The 24,224-nt window shown below is 40.1% G+C and overlaps 3 protein-coding genes across 4 annotated transcripts; all 3 read left to right on the top strand.

Annotated features, from left to right (window-relative positions):
- The first annotated feature begins 1,049 nt into the window (after window positions 1-1,049).
- Window positions 1,050-8,092, top strand: LOC306738408 (SWI/SNF-related matrix-associated actin-dependent regulator of chromatin subfamily E member 1-like). 2 transcript variants are annotated; one of them, XM_079220257.1, is made up of 10 exons: window positions 1,050-1,089; window positions 1,476-1,519; window positions 1,870-1,968; window positions 2,848-2,928; window positions 3,243-3,374; window positions 3,597-3,768; window positions 5,688-5,860; window positions 5,981-6,082; window positions 6,522-6,783; window positions 6,887-8,092. In XM_079220257.1, the coding sequence occupies exons 1-10, from the start codon at window positions 1,083-1,085 to the stop codon at window positions 7,090-7,092; spliced, it is 1,278 nt and encodes a 425-aa protein (XP_079076383.1). In that variant the 5' UTR covers window positions 1,050-1,082; the 3' UTR covers window positions 7,093-8,092. The 2 variants fall into 2 exon arrangements, with proteins under 2 accessions (XP_079076383.1, XP_079076382.1); XM_079220256.1 differs by having other exon boundaries at window positions 1,870-1,974.
- Window positions 8,093-11,160: 3,068 nt separating this feature from the next.
- Window positions 11,161-12,373, top strand: ccr7 (chemokine (C-C motif) receptor 7; the record flags this gene model as incomplete). Its single annotated transcript, XM_079220380.1, has 1 exon — window positions 11,161-12,373. The coding sequence occupies one exon, from the start codon at window positions 11,161-11,163 to the stop codon at window positions 12,187-12,189; it is 1,029 nt and encodes a 342-aa protein (XP_079076506.1). The 3' UTR covers window positions 12,190-12,373.
- Window positions 12,374-14,139: 1,766 nt separating this feature from the next.
- LOC306738422 (tensin-4-like) lies at window positions 14,140-24,189 on the top strand. Its single transcript, XM_079220271.1, has 13 exons — window positions 14,140-14,174; window positions 15,560-15,845; window positions 16,802-17,138; window positions 17,389-17,717; window positions 17,812-17,907; window positions 18,097-18,228; window positions 19,681-19,777; window positions 20,399-20,472; window positions 20,703-20,765; window positions 21,920-22,091; window positions 22,213-22,281; window positions 22,729-22,758; window positions 23,368-24,189. Exons 2-13 carry the CDS (start codon window positions 15,590-15,592, stop codon window positions 23,498-23,500), a joined length of 1,788 nt encoding a protein of 595 aa, XP_079076397.1. The 5' UTR covers window positions 14,140-14,174; window positions 15,560-15,589; the 3' UTR covers window positions 23,501-24,189.
- The last annotated feature ends 35 nt before the right edge of the window (window positions 24,190-24,224 follow it).

The raw sequence follows: 24,224 nt of genomic DNA, 5'->3' as shown, positions 1-24,224 counted from the left end.
CTGTGAAGTTACCTTCTCTTTTATATGAATGGACTCGAGTGACTGTTCTTGAGTAGAAATATGTTTCTGCTGTCATATTGATAAGTGAGAGCTGCAGCAGTGACAGTTGATGGCGATGAGCATCAGCATCGAGGCAGGCACAGCTGTAATGAGGAGAGGGTGGGGGTGAAATTCTGGAAGATTCTGCAGGAATCTTACGAGTGGACCCCATTTCATTCGTTTATTGTGGGGACTGTTTGTAAGAGCTAGGTGGGTTAGCCTTCCCTGTCACAGCCACAACTGTGGTGGGGCACTAAAGCTATAAGGGTGAGTTTTCTCACTTTAGTATACGAGGTTGCTTGTCACCATCAAAATCTATGGGAATGTGTATACCTCTAGATGTGTTGGTTTGACTTGACGTTGCATGCGAATATCTCAGATGTCATTTTTCTCTTCACGCAGGTTGCTAAGCTATACGTAACCAGACCAGCTAACGTTACTTCAGCTAATGAGACAAGCTAACGACATGGTGTCGACTACCGAGTTGCCGTTAAATCAATATAATCACAGCATGTTAACAAACGCTATATTTGCTGCTGGCTTCTGCCGCACGCCAGCTAACCTCAGGAGAAAACGCCACATTACAGAAGCTACACAACTAGCTGCTAGCTAGCACGAATACATGCTAACGTTAGCTTGGAAGCTAGCTACGTTGCAACACGTCCGTTGGACTCGGATAGATGGTGCAGCCCCACTACCCGTGATAAGACTCGGAACGGCACCATATCCACATAGTCACCACGTCTTTGACATGTCGGGCGACCCAAAACAAATACACGCTGTTGTTGACCACATTTGTTGAGCCAACACGAAATGGCCTGCTAGTTATATCCCAAGAAATCTTTCCAGGCTGTCAGTTGTGATCGTGACGTTAAGCTAATGTCGTTTCTAGCCAGCGTCTCTTTGTTTTGTGCCGTGCAGGAAGCACCCTGTCCACACAATTCTTCTCATCAATACGAGATCAAACGCTGTCCTTGCTCTAACATGTGTTTATTACAGAGCCAATGACTGGAACACACTGATACCGTCTCCTCACTGCAGAGATGTCAAGTAAGGATCTGGGAGTGTTTTAGCTAACGTTGCTCCTCATAGGTGGTGGTATTACAATCTAAAATACATCAGACTGTTTCCATACATCCACGTTAAGTGATGCAATCATGATACATACATATCTTAAGTTAATTTAAGATACACAAAAAAGAGAATTGATTTAGATCGAATTTTGTTGTTGATGGTTTATTTCATAGAGGCAAGAAGTATTGTTTGGAAGAGATAACGAAGAATTAAGTTTATATATATATATATATATATATATATATATATATATATATATATATATATATATATATATATATATATATAAAAATAATACTAATAATATGCTGTTTCACTTGATTGATGCTGATGTTTCATTTGGACCTTTTCTTTCACAACAGAGAGACCATCCCATGCCCCTCCCCCTCCCCCTGCCCCTACAACAGTAAGAACTCATGTCAAGTGTAACACCAACTATTGTCTGGGTGTCCCAAGTTAAGCTGATGTTGCTGTTTGGACACTTTAGTACATGCTTTTAATTTGCTTTAACATACATTTTTCAAAAAAATTAGTTTTTTGTTGAATCCACAATCGCTGTTGGACTGATGTGCCGATATGCCATTGCTTCTGAAATTATTATCTATTTACTGCCTCAGCATGAATGCAAGTTTCTTTATTTACCTTTTTTAAATGTTTTATTTATTAGTTACTTATTTATTTTTTGTCTTGTGGTTCCCCCCCTTCCATTTTTATGAAGTTTCTCATTCATATTTCGATCTAATTTATTTCCACTAGCAAATGCCCAACACTGCCGGGTTCGTGGGCTACAACCCATACAGCCATCTGGCCTACAACAACTACAGACTGGGAGGGAGCCAAAGCAGCAACAGTCGGGTAACGGTATGAATATTAACAAAAGAAATAAGGTGACCAAAAATGTCAGGCAAACCCAAGTGAAGAAATTTAAATCTGTCACAGTTCACTTACATTAAATTGACACAACCCTAAACAGTCAGCTTGCTTAGTCAAAAGAAGATACTGCAGAAACCTTTGCAAGCATCAATAGCACTGGAGCCTTGATCTTTGCTTTGTTCAGAGCAAATAAGATTAGATACATATTTTAGCATTCCCACTGTTAAAAGAGCAGATAAGTCAGTATGAGAAGCCAAACTCACTCTATTACTAAGAATGAACCTGTAATGAGTCATGTTACTCTAAACTCCCTCTGCTGTCTCCATCACACTGCAGGCTGGTTAAGAGTCCTTCTGTATGTATTGAAATACCACCTGCCTTTCAAAGTCTACATTTCTGACAGCCATGTAAAGTAACCCATGCCACCAGTGTTGCCATGGTATTACAGACTCGCTGCATGACTCTGGCTGCTGAGCAGTAATTCAGTCGCTGCATGCAAGCTGTGGTTGGCTGACTCTGATAATGGCATTATGGCCAAATCTCATCTTATGTGGAGTTTTTGTATTTTTCTTTCACAGTCAGCACTATTTCATTGTACTCCGTAGGGTTCCTGACTTGTGTAGGGCCTCAAACTGTCATCCATTAAATCAAGTTAATTGAATTTATAAAAAAAATACTTTGATGCATCTTGTCTTTGATTCACAGTCATTTTTTGGATAGTTTTAGTACATATTACTAACATGCACCTGCACATAGTTTTACAAGCTGTCCTCAGCCTCGGCAAGCAAGAGTGTTTAAAGGGTTGCCTGATAACTCCACAGCAACAGTGCCTTAAGGTGACTCTTTTTCTTTATTTACCAGAATTCCTCTGGAATAAATATCCCAAAGCCGCCCAAGCCACCTGATAAACCATTGATGCCATATATGAGATATAGTCGTAAGGTAAGTAAACTATATGCAACTGCATTTTGCAACATTATGTGCTCTGTTGCAAGACAGGAATGCTTTCCTTCTCAGATATTCTGACATCAGAAAAAGTAAGACGTACATTTTGTTTCCGACACTAATAGCTGTTTATTAAGGTAGGTGTAAAGCTAAATTAAGCCGGGACTGTCCACATCACATACTGGGATTCACCAACTTGGAGATGGAGCTGAAAGCACACGGCCTCCTCTGGTTTGTGACCTCTCTGCAAAGAGAACCACTTAAAGCCCCTCCAACCCAACTCTACACCCATGTCTGGTTCTCATCACCAGGTTTGGGATCAAGTAAAAGCCTCCAATCCTGATCTGAAGCTATGGGAAATTGGGAAGATAATCGGTGGCATGTGGAGGGACCTCACTGATGAGGAGAAACAGGATTATTTGAATGACTACGAAGCAGAGAAGGTTGGTTGTTTAACACAGAGTGTTTATGGGAGTTTTCTGATGGGTGACCAGTAGATGTGTCTCCAACAGTTGTGGGTCCCTCTTGTGATCATTCCTTACTTCCTAACAGTCCTGAGTAAACCTCTTTCCCCATCATGTCGTAGTTGATGGAAACAAGGACGCACGTTGTGTCTGCTTGCCATCTCGATTTCCTTGTTATCCCCTTCATCTTTTCCACCGTAGATTGAGTATAATGAAAGCATGAAGGCCTATCACAACTCGCCAGCATACCTGGCCTACGTCACAGCAAAAAGCCGGGCCGAGGCAGCCCTGGAAGAGGAGAGCCGCCAGAGGCAGTCCAGACTGGACAAGGGCGAGCCTTACATAAGCATTCTGCCAGCGGAGGATCCAGATGGTAAGGCCATTCAGCTAAATGCGTTGTCTCCCAAGGTTTAGAGCACTGTGACAGAGTTGTATTTACTGTAGCACGGCCACACAGAGTTGCCCGTCCACACACCCAGACACTTTGTTATCTTTCTCCTCCTTCTACACCGCTACATCCACATCTTTGGTAATGCTACTTTTGAAATGGCATTTCTGCTTTTAAGCTGCAAACGGAAACAAACTTTGTCTTTGTTTTGCACAACTGTTTACATTTTGTAGGTATTCTCGGCATTGGTTTAGACATAATTGCAGAATTTACATTCTTTTGTCTGTTGTTTTTAAGGCTCACACACACACACACACACACACACACACACACACACACACACACACACACACACACACACACACACACACACGTTAGACACCCCAGCCAGAAGAAGACGTTTGAGTTACACCCACCTCAAGGAAATTATGCTTGTTTGGGATCTGGCAGGGTTACAGTAGAAGATAATGACGTACAGGAAAACTACAGATAAAACCAATTGCTATTCAGAAACACCCCAGACTATATACATTTCAGCGTTTCTATCCCAGTTCTCAAAAAACTGCACGTACGTCAATGATTAAATGAGATTAAGCTCTCTGGGTGGCTACATACTCAGAGATTGGGCTTTATTTATAAATACAGTCTTATAAATATTATATGCTGAGCTGCTGCCATCTACCAGTTTATCCTGTTCTGTTCATAACAGCATCAAAGCAGTGCAGAGATAATGGGCCTGTTAGACAAGCATGCACTGTTGTGAGAAGTATGTATGGAGGGTATTTTCAGCAGTAGAACTAACCGTCAGCATTTAATTAACTATTTGTTGAAAGTTTGTAATGGGTGTAATGTAATCGGGACAATATTTGCCATTTTGGAGGTGCCATATATACTTAAAATATAAATACCAAGTTCAACACATTGATGAGACTGAATCCTCAAACGCTAACTTCAGAATGTATTGTTAGACTGTTTCCTGTTGTGGTGTTCAACCAACTACTTGAGCACCTTTGAGACTTTCAACATGGCAGATGAGATTCATTTCTGCTCTCTGGAAACCTGCACATGGGTGCACAGCAGCAACTAGTCCAGGTGATGAGAGCTTTTGTTGCATCACACAAGGGTTTTGCAAAGTTTTGCCACAACAAAGCCAAAAAGGAATAGTGTTGGCAAATATAAACCAAGTGTCAATCTTTCCATCACATTAGTATTAGTTATTACATCTGAGTGAATGAACAAGCGTTTCTACACATGTTGATGAAATGCATCACATACAATGCTCTCCTGACTGTATACAGCCACAGTACTCTTCATCCATCCTCATAAAGACTGAAAAAAGGAGAATGGGAGGAGAGTGTCAAATTTAAATTCACCAAATGATCACAAATGTAGGCAGACCCTAAGTTGTAATCACTATCAAAGCTGCTTCTCAAAGTTACTGTAGTTCTGTATTTTAGTTGAATGCATTTGTAAAATATAGAATGAAATTAAAAAAATCCTATTTGAATCCAGCTAGACTTAATTCCTTCTCACTGCAGTGTGGAAGAAGTAACCAGAGGGAATTCTTCTTGCACCATCATCCTCTATCTAAATGTCAGCGAAGTATACATTTAAGACAAAGAACATTTGCTGACGAATGAAAATTGCAGACTACATCTTGAAATTGTGACATATTGGCCAAAACTTAACTCTCTTTCTATATACAGATTGAGCAATATCCTGTTTATAGTTTTCAGCAGTATTTGCATCATTTTATTTTGTACCACGTGTGCTGTAGTTTGCTGAAGCCTCTCATACTTGTGAATGGTGACACATCTGTATACTTTGCCTTTTGACAGACAGGTGTGTGCATAATTATTTTTTAAGACAATGGTAACAACTCTGATGCTTTTTTATGTCTTCAGATTACGACGACGGGTTTTCTGTAAAGCACTCGGCTGCAGCTCGTTTCCAACGCAACCACCGTCTAATCAGCGAGATCCTCAGTGAGAGCGTCGTCCCAGATGTGCGCTCAGTTGTTACCACTGCTCGCATGCAGGTCCTCAAACGCCAGGTCCAGTCTTTGATGGTGCACCAGGTATGATCAAGTTGTGGCCTTCTAATCTTCACACAATGGTGGCATTTATCAGACATCTTTTGTTTTTTATGGGTTAATAATATAATAACCATGTAGAGCCGTGTGTGTCATGTGTCGCAGAGAAAATTGGAAGCAGAGTTGCTTCAGATTGAAGACCGCCACCAGGACAAGAAAAGAAAATTCATCGATGCCACAGAGTCGTTCACAAATGAGCTCAAAAGGGTACGCCATCTTTGACATCAACGGTTTACTCACATTTTGCATGTTTACCTGTACAATGTGTATATCTCCCTTACAGCCACCAGCTGCAGCTGTTCCGGCAATCATACAGCTGTTTGCGGTCCTTCACATTTTGTAGCCCTAATAATAAATTTTGTTCTGAAATGAGATGCAGCACTGTGCAGTTGAATGCACTGTCTACTGTTCACAACAGGCGGCGCCATTTATCCATACAGCATCTATTCACTGACTGAGAAGTAGTATTTTCAAACAAGGTACTGAAACCTTGTTGTAGTTATGAACACAACTCCTTCAGTTACATTATTCAGTTACTTTAAGTTGTTACTTTGTTTTCAACCATCACTAAACTTTGAAAAGTAACAAGAGTGCCGCAATTGTTTTCCCTTTTCTACATTAAATCCCAAATTACTGTACTTTAAAGCTATGCTGCCTGAAGGTGGAAGTGGACATGGAGAAGATTTCTGCAGAGATTTCTGCAGCAGAAGAGGCAGCTCGCAAACGGATGGTAGATCGCGATAAGGATGCAGGAGACAGAGGCACAAGTGATGCCCCAGCCTGTGTGTTGGCAGAAGAAGAAAAACACATTTGTGCCACACATGGCAACAAGTCCCAGCCAAACTCTCAAAGCGAAAGTAGCAACAAAGAAGGCGAGGAAGCAGAATCCAACAACACAGATACACCAGGTGAGCCACACTGGCTTTTATTTATGGCTTTGCTGCCATCTGGCTCTCCTGCAGGGCTTCATGTTTTTTAACATCATGCAATATTCTGGTTTCTATGACTCAGAGAAGCCAAAAGCTGCAGAGGAGCTTGAGACTCATCCAGGCAGTGAGGAGGGGGCATCAGAGAACAAGGAGAGCGTCCCAGAGGGAGCCATGGAGGAGGGCACCAGCGACAGTAACACAGGCTCAGAGACCACCTCTGCACAGACAGAAGATGCCCCGACTAGTGAGCCATCAGAGGGGACCAGTAGGGCAGGAGCAGCCCACTGAGCCCAAAAGAGGTCACCATCTGTGAACTGTAAGGCTATCATTACGTCTGCTGGTCTGCGGTATCACCCCCTGATAACATATATTGCACAGTACCATCTTAGTTTGTCAAAGAGTACAAAGAACATTTAGATGGGCTCAATGTTTTAACACACCTGAAGGAAAGAGGACGCTTAAGTTGAGTTTGAAAACACCTAGGCTCACAAACGATACAAAGAAATTATAAAATTGTAAAGCTGACAAAGCAAAGATCCTTTCTAAAATCAATGTCTGCTGAGTGCACCCATGTGAAAGCACTATATTTCCTCCACAGGCCTCATTGCCATTTGGAAGAACCCATACAAGCTCTCTTTAGCACTCACTGATACATATCTCTAGCGCTCTGTCTGACAGACCCCAGATTGTCGCAAATTAAGACTGGCTATTTGAAAAAAGCTGTCACATGAAACTTTGTTCAGTGTTGTATTTAACTTTGTCCTTTGTATTGTAATGTCCTTGTTGCTTTGATTGTTATTTTTGCATGATGCAATTTAAAAAAATAAGTTGGCATACTTGTGAAGAGTGATGCTGGGTGACCATCTCCTTGGCAGGAGAATATTTGTTTACTCTCCGTATCAGTATTACAGTGACAGTATTGTCTCAGGAGTTTTTAATCAGTAGTAGTTATTTTTGTTATTTATTATCAGCAATTTTATTAATGTGTATTGATTGTCCCAGTTCATCTAATTATATCACATGATCATCAATGCTGTACAATGCTCGCAGTGTTCTCAAGTTTGCTAGCTGTCAATCAAATCAAAAGCAGTATGCTTAGAACATGTCTGTGTTATGATGAATATTGAAATTTTCAACAGAAAACATTTAAATGTACTGTAATTGTGTACACATTGTAACGAGGTTTGCTTAAACATGGTTTTTCATGTCGTGAAACAGCTTGAAGAACAGTCATAAACATGTAGTCTTACAATGAATTTCTTTTTGCATATTTATACCAATAAACTTTTCTACCCTGAACAAGTTCTCACTTCAATTGTTTTCCAAAAACATTTGGTGCAAGGAGACTATCCTTTTGTATAAATAAATATTAATGTACATTTACAGTACAAACTTGCAGAATTTGAAATGTACAACAAACTGTATATACTGACACTACATTACTGTAAAGGATCATGATGTCTAAAAGATCACGAACATAGATGCAGAGTTTTGTATCAAACATGCAACGTGCCGTGCTTTCACATAGCTGTTTGTCCTTTGCACAGGGGAGGTAAGGGAAGTGGGTAAGATGAGAGGGAATGGTTCTGATTTCCTGTTATCAGTACAGAACTACCTTCTCGAGAGTTCTGTTGTGTTGTCACAAAATTTTGCATTAGAGCCTCAAGGAGAGATGTAGACATGGCAGGAGATACATACACTTTATGTGTCATGTTTTCTATGGTTCAGTCTCTCACAACAGGGTGTAATGATCATACTTCATAGTGCTGTAGTTTCAATGTGACAGATGTCCTCTGCAATGCAACTTGCCACATTTTGTTCCATGTGGTTACCATTGCCTCCAGTGAAAGCAAGAAACCACAACCGCAGAGATACAGGTGTGCAGAAGCCTGTGTAGAACTCGTTGTAGGCCTCATCTGCTGTCCAGCACAACAACTCTGTCTGCATAAAACTCTGCATTGTACAATGATGCAAAAAGAAAGGCTCTTGGAAATACAAGCAAATAACTTCCAGTTTTTACATAATGAACTTTTGTAGAACATCAAGCTGTCTCTCTTAATATTTTACTAAGTACTGTATACAACTATATGACAACTTCATATTTACTCTTGTGAGGTAAAAATAACAGTTTGAATGTTAACTGCTGAAGCTGAACACACTGAAACCAAACCCAAAAGTTGTCTGACACACTGTGTTAATGTGCATTGTTGCTAGTGGTGCTAGCATTGTTGTAGTTCAAAAACTAAAATAAATAGGGACTTTACAGGTAGAAAAATGTTAGATACAGAGATAAATTACACAAGAGCAGACAAAGAACAGTTTGATTTAACATAAGGCACATAAAAGACGGTAAACCAAACAAGGATGAAAGTCATAATAATTATAATAAATAGTAAGTAAGTAAAGTTTGGAATGTAATGTGATAAGGAGCTACAGAGGACTGTTAACCCACACACATAAGAATACACACACACACACACACACACACACACACACACACACACACACACACACACACACACACACACACACACACACACAAATGTATGCAAGTTACGCTTGTGTGTCATGTATGAGTGTGTGGATAACGTGTGCATGATTGTCTTAGTCTTCAAGAGTTTATTTTACCAAAAAAAAGATTGAGGTTCACATTTTAGTTTTAGTCTGTGGTTTTCTCACATGATGCTTCATGGAGACAGTTGTTTTTTTCATTTCAACAAAAGGGAAACCACCATCAAACACAGACATCAACTCATCTGTGCTTCGTGGCTTTAAGTGCAGCGTACTCCTCTCAGTCAACATGACTCGTGTCAGCGGTGAGTACCTTATTAGAGTTTAACTAAAATAGTTAAAAGGATGTTGTATCTACTCTGGTGAAGGAATGCATGTAAAAGAAAAGGCATCAACATGATCATACAGTTTTTAAAATTATAAACAATTTAACGGTTATTATAGTTATGTCAAAAGCAAATATGAAAAAAGTGACCAAAAATACCAGGCGGAAAAACCTTTTCTGGAATCAAATTAATCAATAGATATGTCTATCATCATCTACATATAACGTGGCAATGGGTAAAACGATTGAACACTAGTTCAGCCTTTGTAATAGCAGCTTTTTTAAAGGCCAGACTGATTGATAGACACACACAACACGGTTGTTAATCAGTTAGAAATGTACTCTGTAGTTGTTTATCAGCCAACATTATTTAAATCTGCCAACCGCTGTCAGTGCTAAATGGTTATATATGCTTATTATTATAATTTAAATAAAGAATCACCTTAACAGATATCTGTCTTATCTTGTTTGCCAAATATCAAAATAAAAAATACACAATACAGTGTGACTGGAAATTTTGTTTCACGACAACTACGAAGAACTTTAATAAAAAATGCAGAACTAAACTACTGACTAAAACCAAACTACCACAGGAAGCTACTTACTTTCTACAGTAAGCACGGTAATGTCACAGTAATCTAAAGACACACTCAAAGCAGAAAATATGACCAGTAGGCTAACATCTAAATAGGGACGACACCAAGTTTCCACATAGGTCAGTTTACAAGTGATGAGAAGAAATCCTTTAGCTTTGTGAAGTCTAATAAAATGAATAATTATCTCCTTCTGGGCTTGAAGACTACACATATACAACAGAAAGTTTGGTTTATGAAGTTTGAAATACGTATGTATGTACCAGGCAGGAAGGGGCTAATGAAGAGATGCTATTGTTTGCATTAAACATTTCTGCAATTTAACTCATACTAGGGAGTAAAATTAAAGATATTTTTGTTTTGTTTCTTCAGTGTTGACTATAGGATTGAGTACCTTGACATTATGGGATTGCAGCATCCCTCTAACTGATCATTATATTACTCTCTAATATTACACATAATGGTTGTCTATGCAGCTTATTAAGGATATTGTCAATCGTGCTATTACAGTGCTTGGTTTTCTAAAAGTTCTTCATTTGTTTTTCAGATCTCCCAAACCTTCTGCCAGCTGTGCTGACATGGTTAATGCATTTCAAGGTAAGATTAAAAAAGTGCAGCACAATCTTATTCGAGTTATACAAATGATGGTAACACATTTGTTGCAATTTGTATCCACATTCCTTTGTAACAGAGGTGAAAATAGCAGGCAGCAGGTAACTAACCACAACCTTCCCCTCACAAGCACTATTTCCTCTAAGGAAGTGGTTGTAAAGAAAGGTGTACCAAAAACAAAACATGTGTTGGTTAATTGCTCAACTTTACTTTCTTTTATCTGATCATTTAATTTGACTTTGATTTCAGTGTTCCATGTCTCAACGTGAATTCAATAAAACCATCATTATAGTCACAGACAATAACGCCTCCACCATGAACTACCCGGACTATAACTCCAGTATAGATTACGATGACTTTCCCGAGGTCTGCTTGAAAGAATCCAACCGCCAGTTCCGTGGCTGGTTCATGCCGACCTTCTACTCCATCATCTGCGTCCTTGGGCTGGCGGGGAACCTTCTCGTCATCCTCACTTTCTTCTACTTCAAGCGTCTCAAGACCATGACGGACGTGTACCTGCTCAACTTGTCCTTTGCGGACCTGCTCTTTGCTCTATCGCTCCCCTTTTGGGCAGCCAACTCCATGACAGAATGGGTGCTGGGTCTGGTGCTGTGTAAAGCCATGCACACCATTTACAAGGTCAGCTTCTACAGCAGCATGTTCATCCTCGCTTTCATCAGCGTGGAACGCTACTTCGTTATCGCCAGGGCCGTCTCTGCTCACCGCTACCGCTCCCAAGCAGTGTTTCTCAGCAAGGTGTCGTCAGCTGCCATCTGGATGATGGCACTGATCTTCTCCATACCGGAAATGAGCTACACCACAATCAATAACAACACCTGCACCCCTTACTCCAGCAATTCTGACAAGCTCCGGGTCAAAATACAGGCCAGCCAGATTATTTTGGCTTTTGCCCTCCCGCTCCTGGTCATGAGCATCTGTTACAGCGGCATTGTCCAGACCCTTTGCCAGGCTCGTGGCTTTGAACGCAATAAGGCCATTAAGGTGATTCTCGCTGTGGTGGCTGTCTTCCTGCTCTGCCAAGTGCCTTACAACCTGGTCTTGATTTTTAACACAGTTGTCACAGCAAAAGGAGAAACCATCGACTGCAACTACGAGAACATGTTCCTCTATGCCATCGATATCACCCAATGCATGGCTTTCCTGAGGTGCTGCCTGAACCCCTTCGTCTATGCCTTTATTGGTGTCAAGTTTCGTCACGACCTCCTGAAGCTACTGAAGGACCTGGGCTGCATGAGCCATGACTTGTTCATCAGGTTTACCAGAGGCAGGAGGAGGAGCTCCGGGGCCACCGACACCGAGACCACCACCACATTCTCTCCTTGAAGCTGTTTCAGAATGAAAAGCCACAGATTCATCCCTGCAAGACCACACAGTGGACTATTAAACATTTGGACTCAACTAAAACACAAAACATATATTACATGTACATAACATTTTGTTGTTTGTCTCTTTGATAGTGTTTATTCTCGTCAGTTATGACGAAGCAAGGCTTTGGTTCTTTTTTGTGTTGACTTACAGTATTTCAAGAAATTTACAGTGTTATTGAAAAACTCAACCATCTGAAGATTACAAATCATGTTCAATAAACTGAACAAATCACAGTCTCTTTTCTGTATTCTAAGCTATTTGCAATATTGTATAATAATCAAATAAGTTAGAATCACTGAAGACTTTAAAGTGCTGCATTGACAGAATTAATGTGGATTAAATACATGAATAAAACATTAACTTATGCTCAGGAACAATGATAAAATATTGGCAAAATGTATCCTAATATGCATTATAAAACATATACAAGTGTATACAAGCATAACCCCCTGTTGGGAAACAACCACAATACAGATATCAAAGGATTTATACTTCTACAGCTGTGCCCTTTCTGTGTGGGCACCTTTTGCCCAGGCCAGGCATACAGTACATAGCACTGAGGCAGACTGGGGTAGCATGAAATCTATTTTTATTTTGACATGCAGTTTTCAAATTCTTTGTCAGACAGTGATCCCACCTCCCGGTACCCGGTGTATAGGCACATTTTTTATGAGGGATGCGAAAGCTCTGTGCAAACTTTTTGACCAAAGTATAAATTAGGCATAAGGCTTAAAGTTACAATGTCTAACACTTGGCCATATGCTATAAAACCAATAGTCACAACTAAACTATCAAACCAATAGTCACAACTAAACTATCAAACCAATAGTCACAACTAAACTATCAAAGCTCAAAAACACTATTGTGTTTATTGTGTCAGGACGTTTTGATAGTTTCTTTATTGAATGAAATCCAAAGTGACAGAAACAAGAAAACGACTATACGAGAGACAGATCTTCAGTTAGCGGCTGTAGCAAATTGAATTCAGCCAGCGCTGAAGTCTTACAGCAGGCTCGTGGCGCTGGGTCTAACCTATGTTGAGCAGTCTGAATTTAGTTGCTTCAGCAAAAAAGAAACAGATTTAAGTTTGCTTCTAAGAAAATGAATGGCAAATGCAGCTTTCTAAAGTCTTTTACACACAATATATCATCATTAATCCAGAGATCACTTGACTTGAAGGTTAAAGCTGGCAGAAACATCCAGAGCATGCTTCATTAAAACTATTTAGTAATCACGTACAGGTTGCACAGGTTGACTGTAAGGAGAAATACTATTTTTTATCAAGAAAGCCTACTCCACAAGTGCAGCTTGAGTTGTGTCATGATACTATGTTACCCTTCAAAAATCTAAATATTCAGTAGCACTAATAAACTCACCACCATACTGGTTTTGTAAAATCTTCTCCTTCAAAACCATCTACACCAGCAGTAAAATCAGAAATATCAGACAAAAAGCTCCTTTCAGACTGTGATGATGGATGATAATGCAACACACAGGATCCGTGGAGTTAAGCTCATGCTTGTTTCAACGATTCCTACAACACAGCATTCTCTGCAAACACTCTCCACAGCTACTGTATGCACTTGCCAGATTAATATTTCATCATGCTAAAGTTTAAACTGCTGTTAGTAAGTGTTTACACAAGCACAGCATTACAATGTTGTTGAATAATGTTACATATACTAACTCTTTTGAAGCACTTTCTTTCGTACAGTTAAGGTGTAAAAAAAAACACCCCTCCAGGCATAGATTTTACACTGCTAGGTGACATCATCAATTGGAGCCACAGGGATTAGTAATCCTCTGTGCTGATAGGCTCACAGGGGAAAAGGGTTGGGATTTCATTAATAAAAGCATGCAACGCACGAAATGTTAAGGTAATACAGTGAACAGTCCAAGAGTAAAGCATTACTGAAGAATCTCATTGAGAAGAAAATAAGGTAAGATAACCTTTCTTTACCTCAACTTAAGATATATGATCAGTTGGAGTTAAACTGTGTTTTATCATTGTTACTGTTTCTATTATCATTATTACTGCAGCAGTTCTTAGCAGGAACACATGAAGCTATTTTAAAGCAAATTAGGACGTTCCACATGTATGCTCTTGTTTCCTAAAATGAAAACTTAATAACTCAGAAGTTGCATTACAGCTCATATGCCCATTGTATTTAATGGCACACTATGTTTTTGACCAAGGCGAGGAATTGTGAAACTAAGTGGGTGCTTCTCAAATGATCGGACTTTTCCATAAAACAAGGAGATGTTTGTCTAAAGATTACCTAAAAGAAATGTTTTGGCTGTTTAAGGAAAACACTTGTGTAGTCATGGTAACCACCTGCGTGACTCATTAAGCACCACTCCTCGTCTGAAACACAGAAAGGGAGACACAGCGTGATCTGATCATCCCTCATACGACACACCCTTCCCGAACAACTATTCATGCTGACATCAGCATTGAATTGAGACATTTACTCAGCTGGTGGTATTATTCATTGCTTTTTGGATGTATTGAGAAACATGGTAAACCCTGGGCGTCATGTACTGACTTAAGCACTAGGACACCTACCGGTACTGTTAAGTTATTTTTTATCTTTTATCTTTGCCACCTTTCATGTGGAAGTCCAATCAGTGTTGATGGTAAATATGGTCCATTGAATCAATAAACTCATTAGTGTGTGCGATATTGACCAAAGCTGAGTTTGCAGCTGAGTGTAGCGCCGTCTTTTGCTGTGACAGTGACGTCGTTGAAAGCAAGAAAGAACTACAGCCTGCTATTTCAGCTTGGATTTGAAGTCTGCTTCTGGGATATTCAGTCGTATTTGTTCAAGCCAGAGTATAAAGCGGAGGAAATGCAGCGGTGCAAGTCCGAGGTTAGGCTGCATTGTGAGAGGGTGTGGATGGTGGAGACCCTGCGGGTGTGAGAAGCTTGTGTGTAATGCATCCTGGTACATGTAGGCACTACTGGCTCTGCTTCACAGCCAGGAAAACTCAACTTTCTTGGTCAATATAGCACAAACTGAGTAATTGATTGCCTGAATTATCTATTACATCTATTGAAAAACATTTTTTATATCAATCTGCCAGCTGCAAATTGCTTTGCCACTGCAAAAGTTGGGTTGGGTGTTGCTTTAGTAACAGATGGCAGCAATGAAAAACTTGAGATATGTGCTTATGTAACATTGCCAAAAATGCACTAACATGAATATGAGTATCGAGGAGGTAAAAGCTTTCAATGGGTCTGTTTTGTAAAAAAGAACAAAGGCAAGGCTATCCTTCCAGTGAAGACAGTGTAACTGATCTCTCTCCATTGTATATCTGTCTGCAGTAGCCCCAGAAGACTGTGAACTCTCTTAACATGATGCCGACAGCTAAAGGCATGTCCCAAATGATACCCAATCACGTCCTGAGAGTGGGTCAAACTATCCGTCTGGGCTCGGGGCCGCAGGAGACAGTCAATCAACATCCCAGTCGCACGCCGCCCAGCAGTAATCATGGTGACCCTGATCTTGATATTTCCCTGGATAATCTCAACCAGCTCATCCTGGAACTGGATCCGACATTTGAACCCCTTGAGGTCAACAAAAGTCCTTTGTGTGTCAGCCCTCCTACAGGTATAGTGCAACTGTAAAGCCACTTCCCTTTGTTTCACTTTTACTGCCATTTTATAACATTCTCTAACCTACTCAGGTGTAAAAAACAGCACGATACACCACAGTCACCCTAGAACAAATAGTACTCATAGCCTTCGTGGACTTTGGAAATGTACCCTTCCTTTTTAAAATGGTTTGAATTGTTTTAATCATGGGGTTATTGAAACACTTCAGCTGTTCTGGGATCCCTGCCCAGGCTCGTACCACACCCTGCACATGTTGGGCTGCAGACACAGAGAAGCTCACGCTAGTAGACTGAGGGTGGTATGTCGGTGTCTTCAGTCAGACCTGCTTCGATCAGAAAGTGTGCACAAGAGTCAACAAAGCATATAAATGGATTTCCTCTTACTCATCTTGTCTTGAAAAATGTTTGGTCACATGTTTATGAGACAGAGTGCTTAAAGTAAAAGAAATCAAGCAACAGCGATGAGAAATCAGTTGACGAAAGGTTCCTTTCATCAGTTAAAACAGTTAGACATAAAATCACCACAGCACCTGCCTGTAGTCTAAGTCACATTTTGCATTTCTGGTTCAACATTAGTCATTATTATGTAACTTTGGTTGCAGACACAAGGGCATGAACTCATTCAGTGCCCATCAACACAGTGAGGCAGACAGATCCGGAAGAACAAGTTGGGACTCCTCTAAGGGATTTGGTATCATTTCAACAGCAGAAATGCACAATTCAAAGCACATATTTTGGAAGGAATAACCTGAGCTGTTCAAGCAAGTACCTGCAAGAGAAATATGGCAGTCTTTATCAGGAAATTTTGTAACTATGTGTTTACAGACGGAGGCCGAGCCCTTTTGCTCACAGAAAACCAAAGCATAAAACCAGAGAAAACATGCACTACGCAGGGTTTTTCCACATTATTCGTTTCCAGAGTTTTAGCTAACACTTCCCCCTCCATTCTCAGACGACTCAGATGACGATGTCTCCCAATGCGTGTTGGTCCCTAGAGGATGTTCTCCCTGCTCCCTGCCCACTGTGATCCCATCTCCGTCAGCCAGTATACCCATCCCTACATACAGCAGTGTTAGCTGCAGTCCCCATGGCACACTGGTGTTCTCCAGCTCCCCTTCATCCTCCCTGCCTCCGCTGCCATGTGGCAGTGCAGCTCGACGAAATCCCTCATCGAAGCATGACACATCCTTTTCCCAAGGATCCCTGCGCCTGTCACACTCAAACAGAAACAGTGCCGTCTCGCTACTCTCCATGTCAACTTGCTCAGACACCAGCTACATCCTTGGCAGGTAAAACTCATAATCAAAGCCAGTCTAGAATATGAATGATTAATGTTCAGTGACTTGTAAATATGCAGCAAAACCTTAACTGCACTGTATTAAGAAGCTGACTAAACAGGAACCATTTATTCCCAGAAACAATGTTGTACCATCAATAACAGACGAGAAAAAACAATTCTCCTTTTCTGTAAAGTTAAAGTTTACTAATACAGCGTATTGATCTGAACATTTGTAATACATCCTCTTCCTCCCTGTGCAGCAACCTGTCCCTGGCCAGTGAAGACGCTGATTCTCAAGAGTTCATCTTCACTGACACGTCCGGCTCCTTTAGCGATGGATCCAGAACTACAGCATTTGAGAATAGGCACAGCCCAGACAAGCCTCCGCTGCGAGGACACCTGCAGCAGCTTCAAGGCAAACGGGCACAGAAAAGTCTTGCCTCACGCTCTGGTTCTTTGAGTGATATTCCTATACTGCTAGTCAACGGTGAGCCACAGCCGGACCTGCACACCCAGTCTCCTGGACAAGAAGTTGACGTAATGCAGACCATCCTCAATGCGTCCAACTCAAATCCATTTCCTCCTCACAGTAAGTCGCGCCCCTCACAATAGTCTATTTTACTGGCAGCTACCGTATTTAAAAAAGTATTTGACCTCACTATCATATTTTTATGGTTGTTAAGGTTTCCAAGCCCATTTTAACGGCAGCCAGCCCTCAATGAAGTTTGTCATGGACACTTCAAAGTTTTGGTTCCGTCCACATATCAACAGAGCAGAAGGTGAGAACTTCAAAACATTACTTCTCAGAAATAACTCTTTGATCACGTTATAGCTTTACTTCAGCTCTGAAGTTATCTTGCAGGATCTACACAATTTTTCCATTCCGGGATGTAGGATTCCTCTGCAGTACAGATACACACATTTGCAACTATCTCAAGGCATTTTCTGTGATGTTTCATTCATTCCAGCTGAAGCTCTGGTAAAGGACAAGGAGGCAGGAGCATTTGTTGTGAGAGACAGCACGTCCCACAGAGGCAGCTTCGGTCTGTCTATGAAGGTGGACCAAACGGCCGACAACGCCACTGCTACCACATGCCCAGGTACATTTTTTATTGACAGTGCAGTGGCTTGCCCTCATAACAAATTTTAGTGTTTGGTCGGACACCGCAATGAGAAGGCCATGAATGCCACAACTACCACAATCACAGATAAACAACGGCATGAGCACAGTGTACCATAGCGCAGCTGTCATCCGTTGTTTATAACAGAGGTCTGGAAGGCACAAGGAATCAATTACCCAACTGTGCTGATGTGAACGGGCATGTCTGATGACCTCCAGCTATCTGTGGCGAGGCAGGAGACAGTGCTGTTATGTTTTCCACCCACAGTATTGGCCGTGTAAACACAAGAGAAAACCCACTGTTTATGGCACTCTAAGCAATCAAAGAGGAAACTATAATGAACTGCCTTGTGGTTGTATGCCTCCACCAACCAGTCATGTTGCAGTTTAAGTCCATGTCTGTCCAAAATGTCATTGCTTCATAATTTTATCCTATGAGACATTTGAGTGGAATTGTCGTAATTAGCATATCAAATCTTGAGTTATGGCCAAACATGTTTTTTTGTGTGGTCACAGTGACCTTTGCCCACTGAATCCTAATTAGTTCATTCTTGAGTCCAAGTGGACATCTTAAAGAATCCAGTCATTCCTGAGATACTGCGTACGCGATAATGAACTCGATATTTAACCCGAAAACATAATGTGTTTGCGCGGGCGGCAACTATGGCGGGTGCAGCTCAATGACATAATGAGGAAGAGGCTGCAAGAGCTGGCACATTGACGGGCCGATGAACATTGAGATCAGAAACAAGTGCAAACTTGGAAATGTGTTTTTAGTGATCTTGGTATTGTTAAAGATTAATTTGATTTTGTGATTCAATGGCCTATGTAAAACAACCGACAGTCATCAATTTGAAAAAATAGCTGACTCCTATTTTGGTTGTCTAAAGCTAATATGTTGAGTGGGATTTGTTGGCGGTGTGATCATCTCAGTGTTTGTTGTTGTCTAGGGCAGTGGTTCTCAACCTTTTTGCAGTGATGTACCCCCTGTGGAATTGTTTTTCCAGCTAAAAGCATTTTTTGTAGAATTTTGATTTTTTTATACACATCGCTGTGCCATCAGTGTCTGATTTAATATAGTATATATAAAATTCAGTTTATGAACTTACACTAATAGTCTATGAATATTTCTGAAATAAATGTTTATAAAGGATTTTTGAATTGATGCTAATTTTAAATATATATTCTTTAAATCTCACGTACGCCCAGGAGTGCCTTCACATACCCCATTTGAGAACCACTATTGCGTTCTATTGTGCATGACACTATAAATCAAAAAGTAAATACAATGAAATTATTTTTTATTTTTTATCAGCCATAAGCTATGAAAAGATTGCCAGTGCCATCACTTTTATGCATCAATATCATATAATGCACATTAACTCCACTGACGCATGATTAATTACTGATATTTGTCCTTTCATCTAAACAGGAGAGGGCAGTTCAGATCTCGTCAGACACTTCCTTATTGAATCTTCAGCTAAGGGCGTACGTATCAAAGGCTCTTCTCAGGAACCCTACTTTGGTAAGTAAAGGTCAACAACAAGACCATGATCTAAAAGTGATCTATTTCCTTTTCAACTCACTCAAAATGTACTCGCCTACTCAACATGAGTAACACACCCTGGCTGGTCTGGGTGATGATGATATCTGCCACACCAGCACTGAGTCAGCCATGTCCGGCCTTTAAAGATGTGGGTGGATATTTTTCTTTATTCAGTATGAGTTCACAGGGTGTGTTCTCACACCCACAGAGCTATAATCAAGATTTATAGTGGCTCTCTTTCTTACCACATAATTATATCTTTACTACTGTAACATTTATCTGTACTGGCTTTGTAAAACCAACACACACCAATCTGAACCAGATTTTGATTTCAATTCCACCTTAAAAGTGTATATATCATGACAATTTTTTTTTTTAACTAGATTGATCCTGGAATGAACCAGTGGATTAAGATACATTTAAAAAGCAAAATGTCTATGCACATCAAGAAAATAACCTACAGAAAAAACTATACAGCACTAATAATTGCATTTAAATATTACAATTTTTGTCTGACCTTTTGTGGCCCAAAGTAAGACAATGCCTTTCTCATTAGAACTCGTACTTAACCAAAGCTATGCGTTTGTGTTATCTTTGCAGGTAGTCTTTCTGCCCTGGTCTACCAGCACACTATTTCGGCTTATGCTTTACCCTGCAAACTACTGCTCCACTCGAGAGGTAGGTTATGCCTTTATTGCAAGACACAGGAGGTTTGTGTGTGTGTGTGTGTGTGTGTGTGTGTGTGTGTGTGTGTGTGTGTGTGTGAGTGTGTGTGTGTGTGTGTGTGTGTATGTGTGTGTATGTGTGTGTGTGTGTGTGTGTGTGTGTATCCAGGAAGAGGCAGCGTAGGCGCAGGTGAGCCACGTGTAGATGAATGATAACCCTTAGCTCACTCTTTGCTTGCACAGATCTGGGTGCAGCGGAGGAGAGCACAAATCACAAACCTGCATCAGAGGACAAGAGTAAAACAGGTGGGACAAATCAATAAATAGTAAGGAATACAAACCTGAATTGTTTAGCTAGCATGTCATTTCATTAGCACTTATCTACAAGTACTGCTAATACAATGGCACTTAACTCTGAGCAAAAAAAAAGTAGATGCATGAACATAAAAAGCGGAAAAAAAATACTCTGTAGTTTTGAAGCCGTGTAGGGGGATGCTAACAGTAACGTTAGCTTGTGCCAAACAGCTTGCTAATTGAGGTTAAGTTAGCTAACAGCTTAGAACTCCTCTGAAACCTTTTAAGAAAGTCCTCAATGAGAAATAGCTACATAGTAGTAAAACAAGTTAAGTTACATTGTCTTGAAGCTAATACAATGAGAAAACAGATAAAGGACAGGTACCTGTAGGTTTCACTCCAACCACATTTTTTACGCACTTCCTAGCTTTCCAGCCGAGTCAACAACAACGTCAGAGGGTTTACGTTAATTGACAACGCCCCCAAAGGGTTAGCTAACTAAGCTAGCTAAATCTTCAGAGGATTAATTGACCAAGACCTCAGAGAGTTAGCATAGCTGACTAAACCCTCAGAGGGTTAATTGACCAAGACCTCAGACAGTTAAGTTAACTGACTAAACCCTCAGAGGGTTAGCTAATGTGTTTACTACCCTTATCACAGCCATTGTAGCGCTGACTTGACATAGCATGAAAAAGCACACACAGGTGTTACTAATCCTTAATTAATGAACACTGTTTTTTTTTAGGTGTGCCACTACTAAGGTATTGTTGTTATGTGTAATTACCCAGAAACTTGAGTAGAACGACCTGATAGCTAATTAGTGGTATTGATTACAGCTGTGCAGCTTTACCTGTCATGATGAGTTCAGACATCATCTGTGACTAAGATGAGAATAGACCTGTCCATTGGAACTGCATTGACAAAAGGCAGCTTGTATCAAAGATTACTGTGTCTCCTGTAAGCAACACAAATATGCTCTATATTTGGGCCAAATCATATTTAAAATTAGGTATTTATGTCTGATTTAGAAAAATGCTAATTGACCCAACAACCTGGGAGGGAGTTTCACTGACTTAAATGTACTGCCCTACATATTTAATAACATGTTTATGTGCATTCAACCTCTATTCCTAATCTAACCTCCTAAATGTTTGCCTTTTCCATAGCTCGCAATTTTGTGTACCTGAATGCTGTCCCCACTGAGATGCTGACGGGCCCTTGTGCAGTGCAGAAAGCGGTGCGCTCAACACTTGAGAAGGCCCCAGGTTCCTTGACACCAACCATAGTCAACCTGAAGGTGTCTTTGAAGGGTGTCACGCTGACAGATATCAACAGGAAGTAAGAACACACACATCCTGTCATCCTGCTGCTGAGATTTTACACAAAAAAATATGGTGGTTTGTGTGGATTTTTTTTTTTAAACTGATAATTTCTAACAGCCATAATAATTTCTCCACAGACTTTTCTTCAGACGCCATTATCCTTCTCACCTGCTTAGCTACAGTGGTGAAGATCCAGACAGTCGACTGTGAGTATACAGCAACAAATTATGAAATGAATATATTTTTAAGAAAATACAGACTTACAGTATTACATTCAATATGGTTGCATTGTCATTCATGTCAGTAACTGTATATAAAGAACAGATCACCATTAGTACTCCTTGGTTAATTGTCTATTTGTTGTTATAATATTAATTGCCTAATAAAAACACACGTGTAACTTATCACATTAAGGATGGCTTAGTTGTATTTTATTGTCACATAGATCAAACAGCGAGCTGGCATGCACAATACCAGGGATTGAACTGGCAGAGCTAGATGAAGGGCAGAAGTCATTCATGTTATTTATTACACCTGTACTTCTCCTTGTTATGGCTTCAAAATATCAGCAGGCAGGGAAAACAATGCATTTCTGAAACAAAACATTTTTATCAACATTTTTTAATCTTAAACTTTCTTTCGGACTCTTACAGGTGGTTGAAAGGTTCCAGTTTTGGTGCAAGGTAATTTTTTACTTTAATTGCTTACAAAGTCAGAATGATGTTTTGTATTTAACTTTAAATTCTGCGTATTGCTCATATGGGACTCCATAGTAAAGCCTCCCAGGTTTCACGATTATGTACCTGCAGTACATTATGTACCTGCAGTACTTCTATACTTACGTGTTTTTTGCTTTAACTTTAAGTATGAAGTAGATGTTGATTGCACAATGTAATGGCTATAAAAGGTTCCTTATAAGTCTTGCTGTCACTTTGCAATTCTGTCGGCCACCGGGAACAGTCTCCCAAGAAAACGAGGGCTCCATTTACAGCATAAAGGAAGTGCGTCTACCATTGTTTAACTAAAATATGAAGGGGACAGAGCTTTTGCTTTCCATGGTTTCGATTGGTAGCTGTCTCCAGTTGCCAAAGTTGATCAATTTTAGTTCTTTGCAATTTGTTACAATCCCCTGTAGCGAAAATGACGGAACCAAAGTAATTTTGGAAAACAAAATGCAGTGTGTCCTGTGCAGGGGGGAGTGGAAAGGTTTTCCAGTAAAAAACAAAAACAGTTATTATGAATTTCAATTTTAAACAAATTTAATCTAATTGATCGTTTCTTTGTCCCAACAGGATGTTTGGCTTCGTGGCGAAAGGTGTGGAGGCTGGCATGGGGAATGTATGCCACGTCTTTGCAGAATATGACCCCCTGCAGTCTTGCAACAAAGTCATTGAGGTTATACAGGCTGCTATAAGCAAGCCTTAGACACACAAGGACTGAGACAACATGATCTGTCACACTGTCTACTTTTTTCAAGTAACCTGTCCAATGTGGTGGTCATCATAAGATTTGATTTCAAAGCACTTTGGACAATCGTACCACGGTCACATGATTAATGTCATACATACAGACAGATGTAACTGTGGCATATATGAAGATGTACAAGACTGAACAGCTGTCAAGCAAGAACCTAACAGACAAGGAACCAGCAACATATGATTGTAATTAAATGACACTACTACTGTTAAAATAATGTCCAACCAATTTGTAAATATGTTCGAACAAATTCAACAATATTTTTGTAATTCTTGATATATATGAAGCTCCCAAAAAATATTTCAGTGTAAAATGTTGTTGAAAATATTGTTAAACCAACACCTACATAGAGGTTAGGGATGGTAAATTAATTGATTTGTATCTGGGGTTGAATCTGCACTACGCGATTAATTATAATTAATAATTATAATAATGTGATTATAGTGATTTAATGTAGTAATGAGGGATTTTGAAGGTTCTGTTAATAGACTAGATTGTCACGTCCTTTCCTTTCAAAGCAGAAACATGACATATACCCTAGTTGTATTGTTCAAAATGTATTTATTATACGGCACTGTAAACTTTTTATTTGTTTTTTTAAGCATTATTGTTATGTGAAATAAACATGTTGAACTTCGGTGTGTGCATGCTTACAATTGTGTACATCTGAGAA

Source organism: Taurulus bubalis (genome assembly GCF_910589615.1).
Source record: "Taurulus bubalis genome assembly, chromosome: 6".
Lineage (NCBI taxonomy): Eukaryota > Metazoa > Chordata > Actinopteri > Perciformes > Cottidae > Taurulus > Taurulus bubalis.
This window is presented reverse-complemented; position numbering and strand designations above follow the sequence as displayed.

What these genes read in the sequence shown, in the direction of transcription:
- LOC306738408 (XM_079220256.1), top strand. An exon ending in GCAGCAACAGTCGGGTAACG is followed by an intron (nt 1,975 to 2,847) that starts GTATGAATATTA and finishes TTTATTTACCAG; the next exon opens with AATTCCTCTGGAATAAATAT. An exon ending in CAACAACACAGATACACCAG is followed by an intron (nt 6,784 to 6,886) that starts GTGAGCCACACT and finishes TCTATGACTCAG; the next exon opens with AGAAGCCAAAAGCTGCAGAG.
- LOC306738422 (XM_079220271.1), top strand. Translation starts at nt 15,590, where the DNA reads ATGATGCCGACAGCTAAAGGCATGTCCCAAATGATACCCAATCACGTC. An exon ending in CAGGAACCCTACTTTGGTAA is followed by an intron (nt 19,778 to 20,398) that starts GTAAAGGTCAAC and finishes CTTTGCAGGTAG; the next exon opens with TCTTTCTGCCCTGGTCTACC. An exon ending in AGAGGACAAGAGTAAAACAG is followed by an intron (nt 20,766 to 21,919) that starts GTGGGACAAATC and finishes CCTTTTCCATAG; the next exon opens with CTCGCAATTTTGTGTACCTG.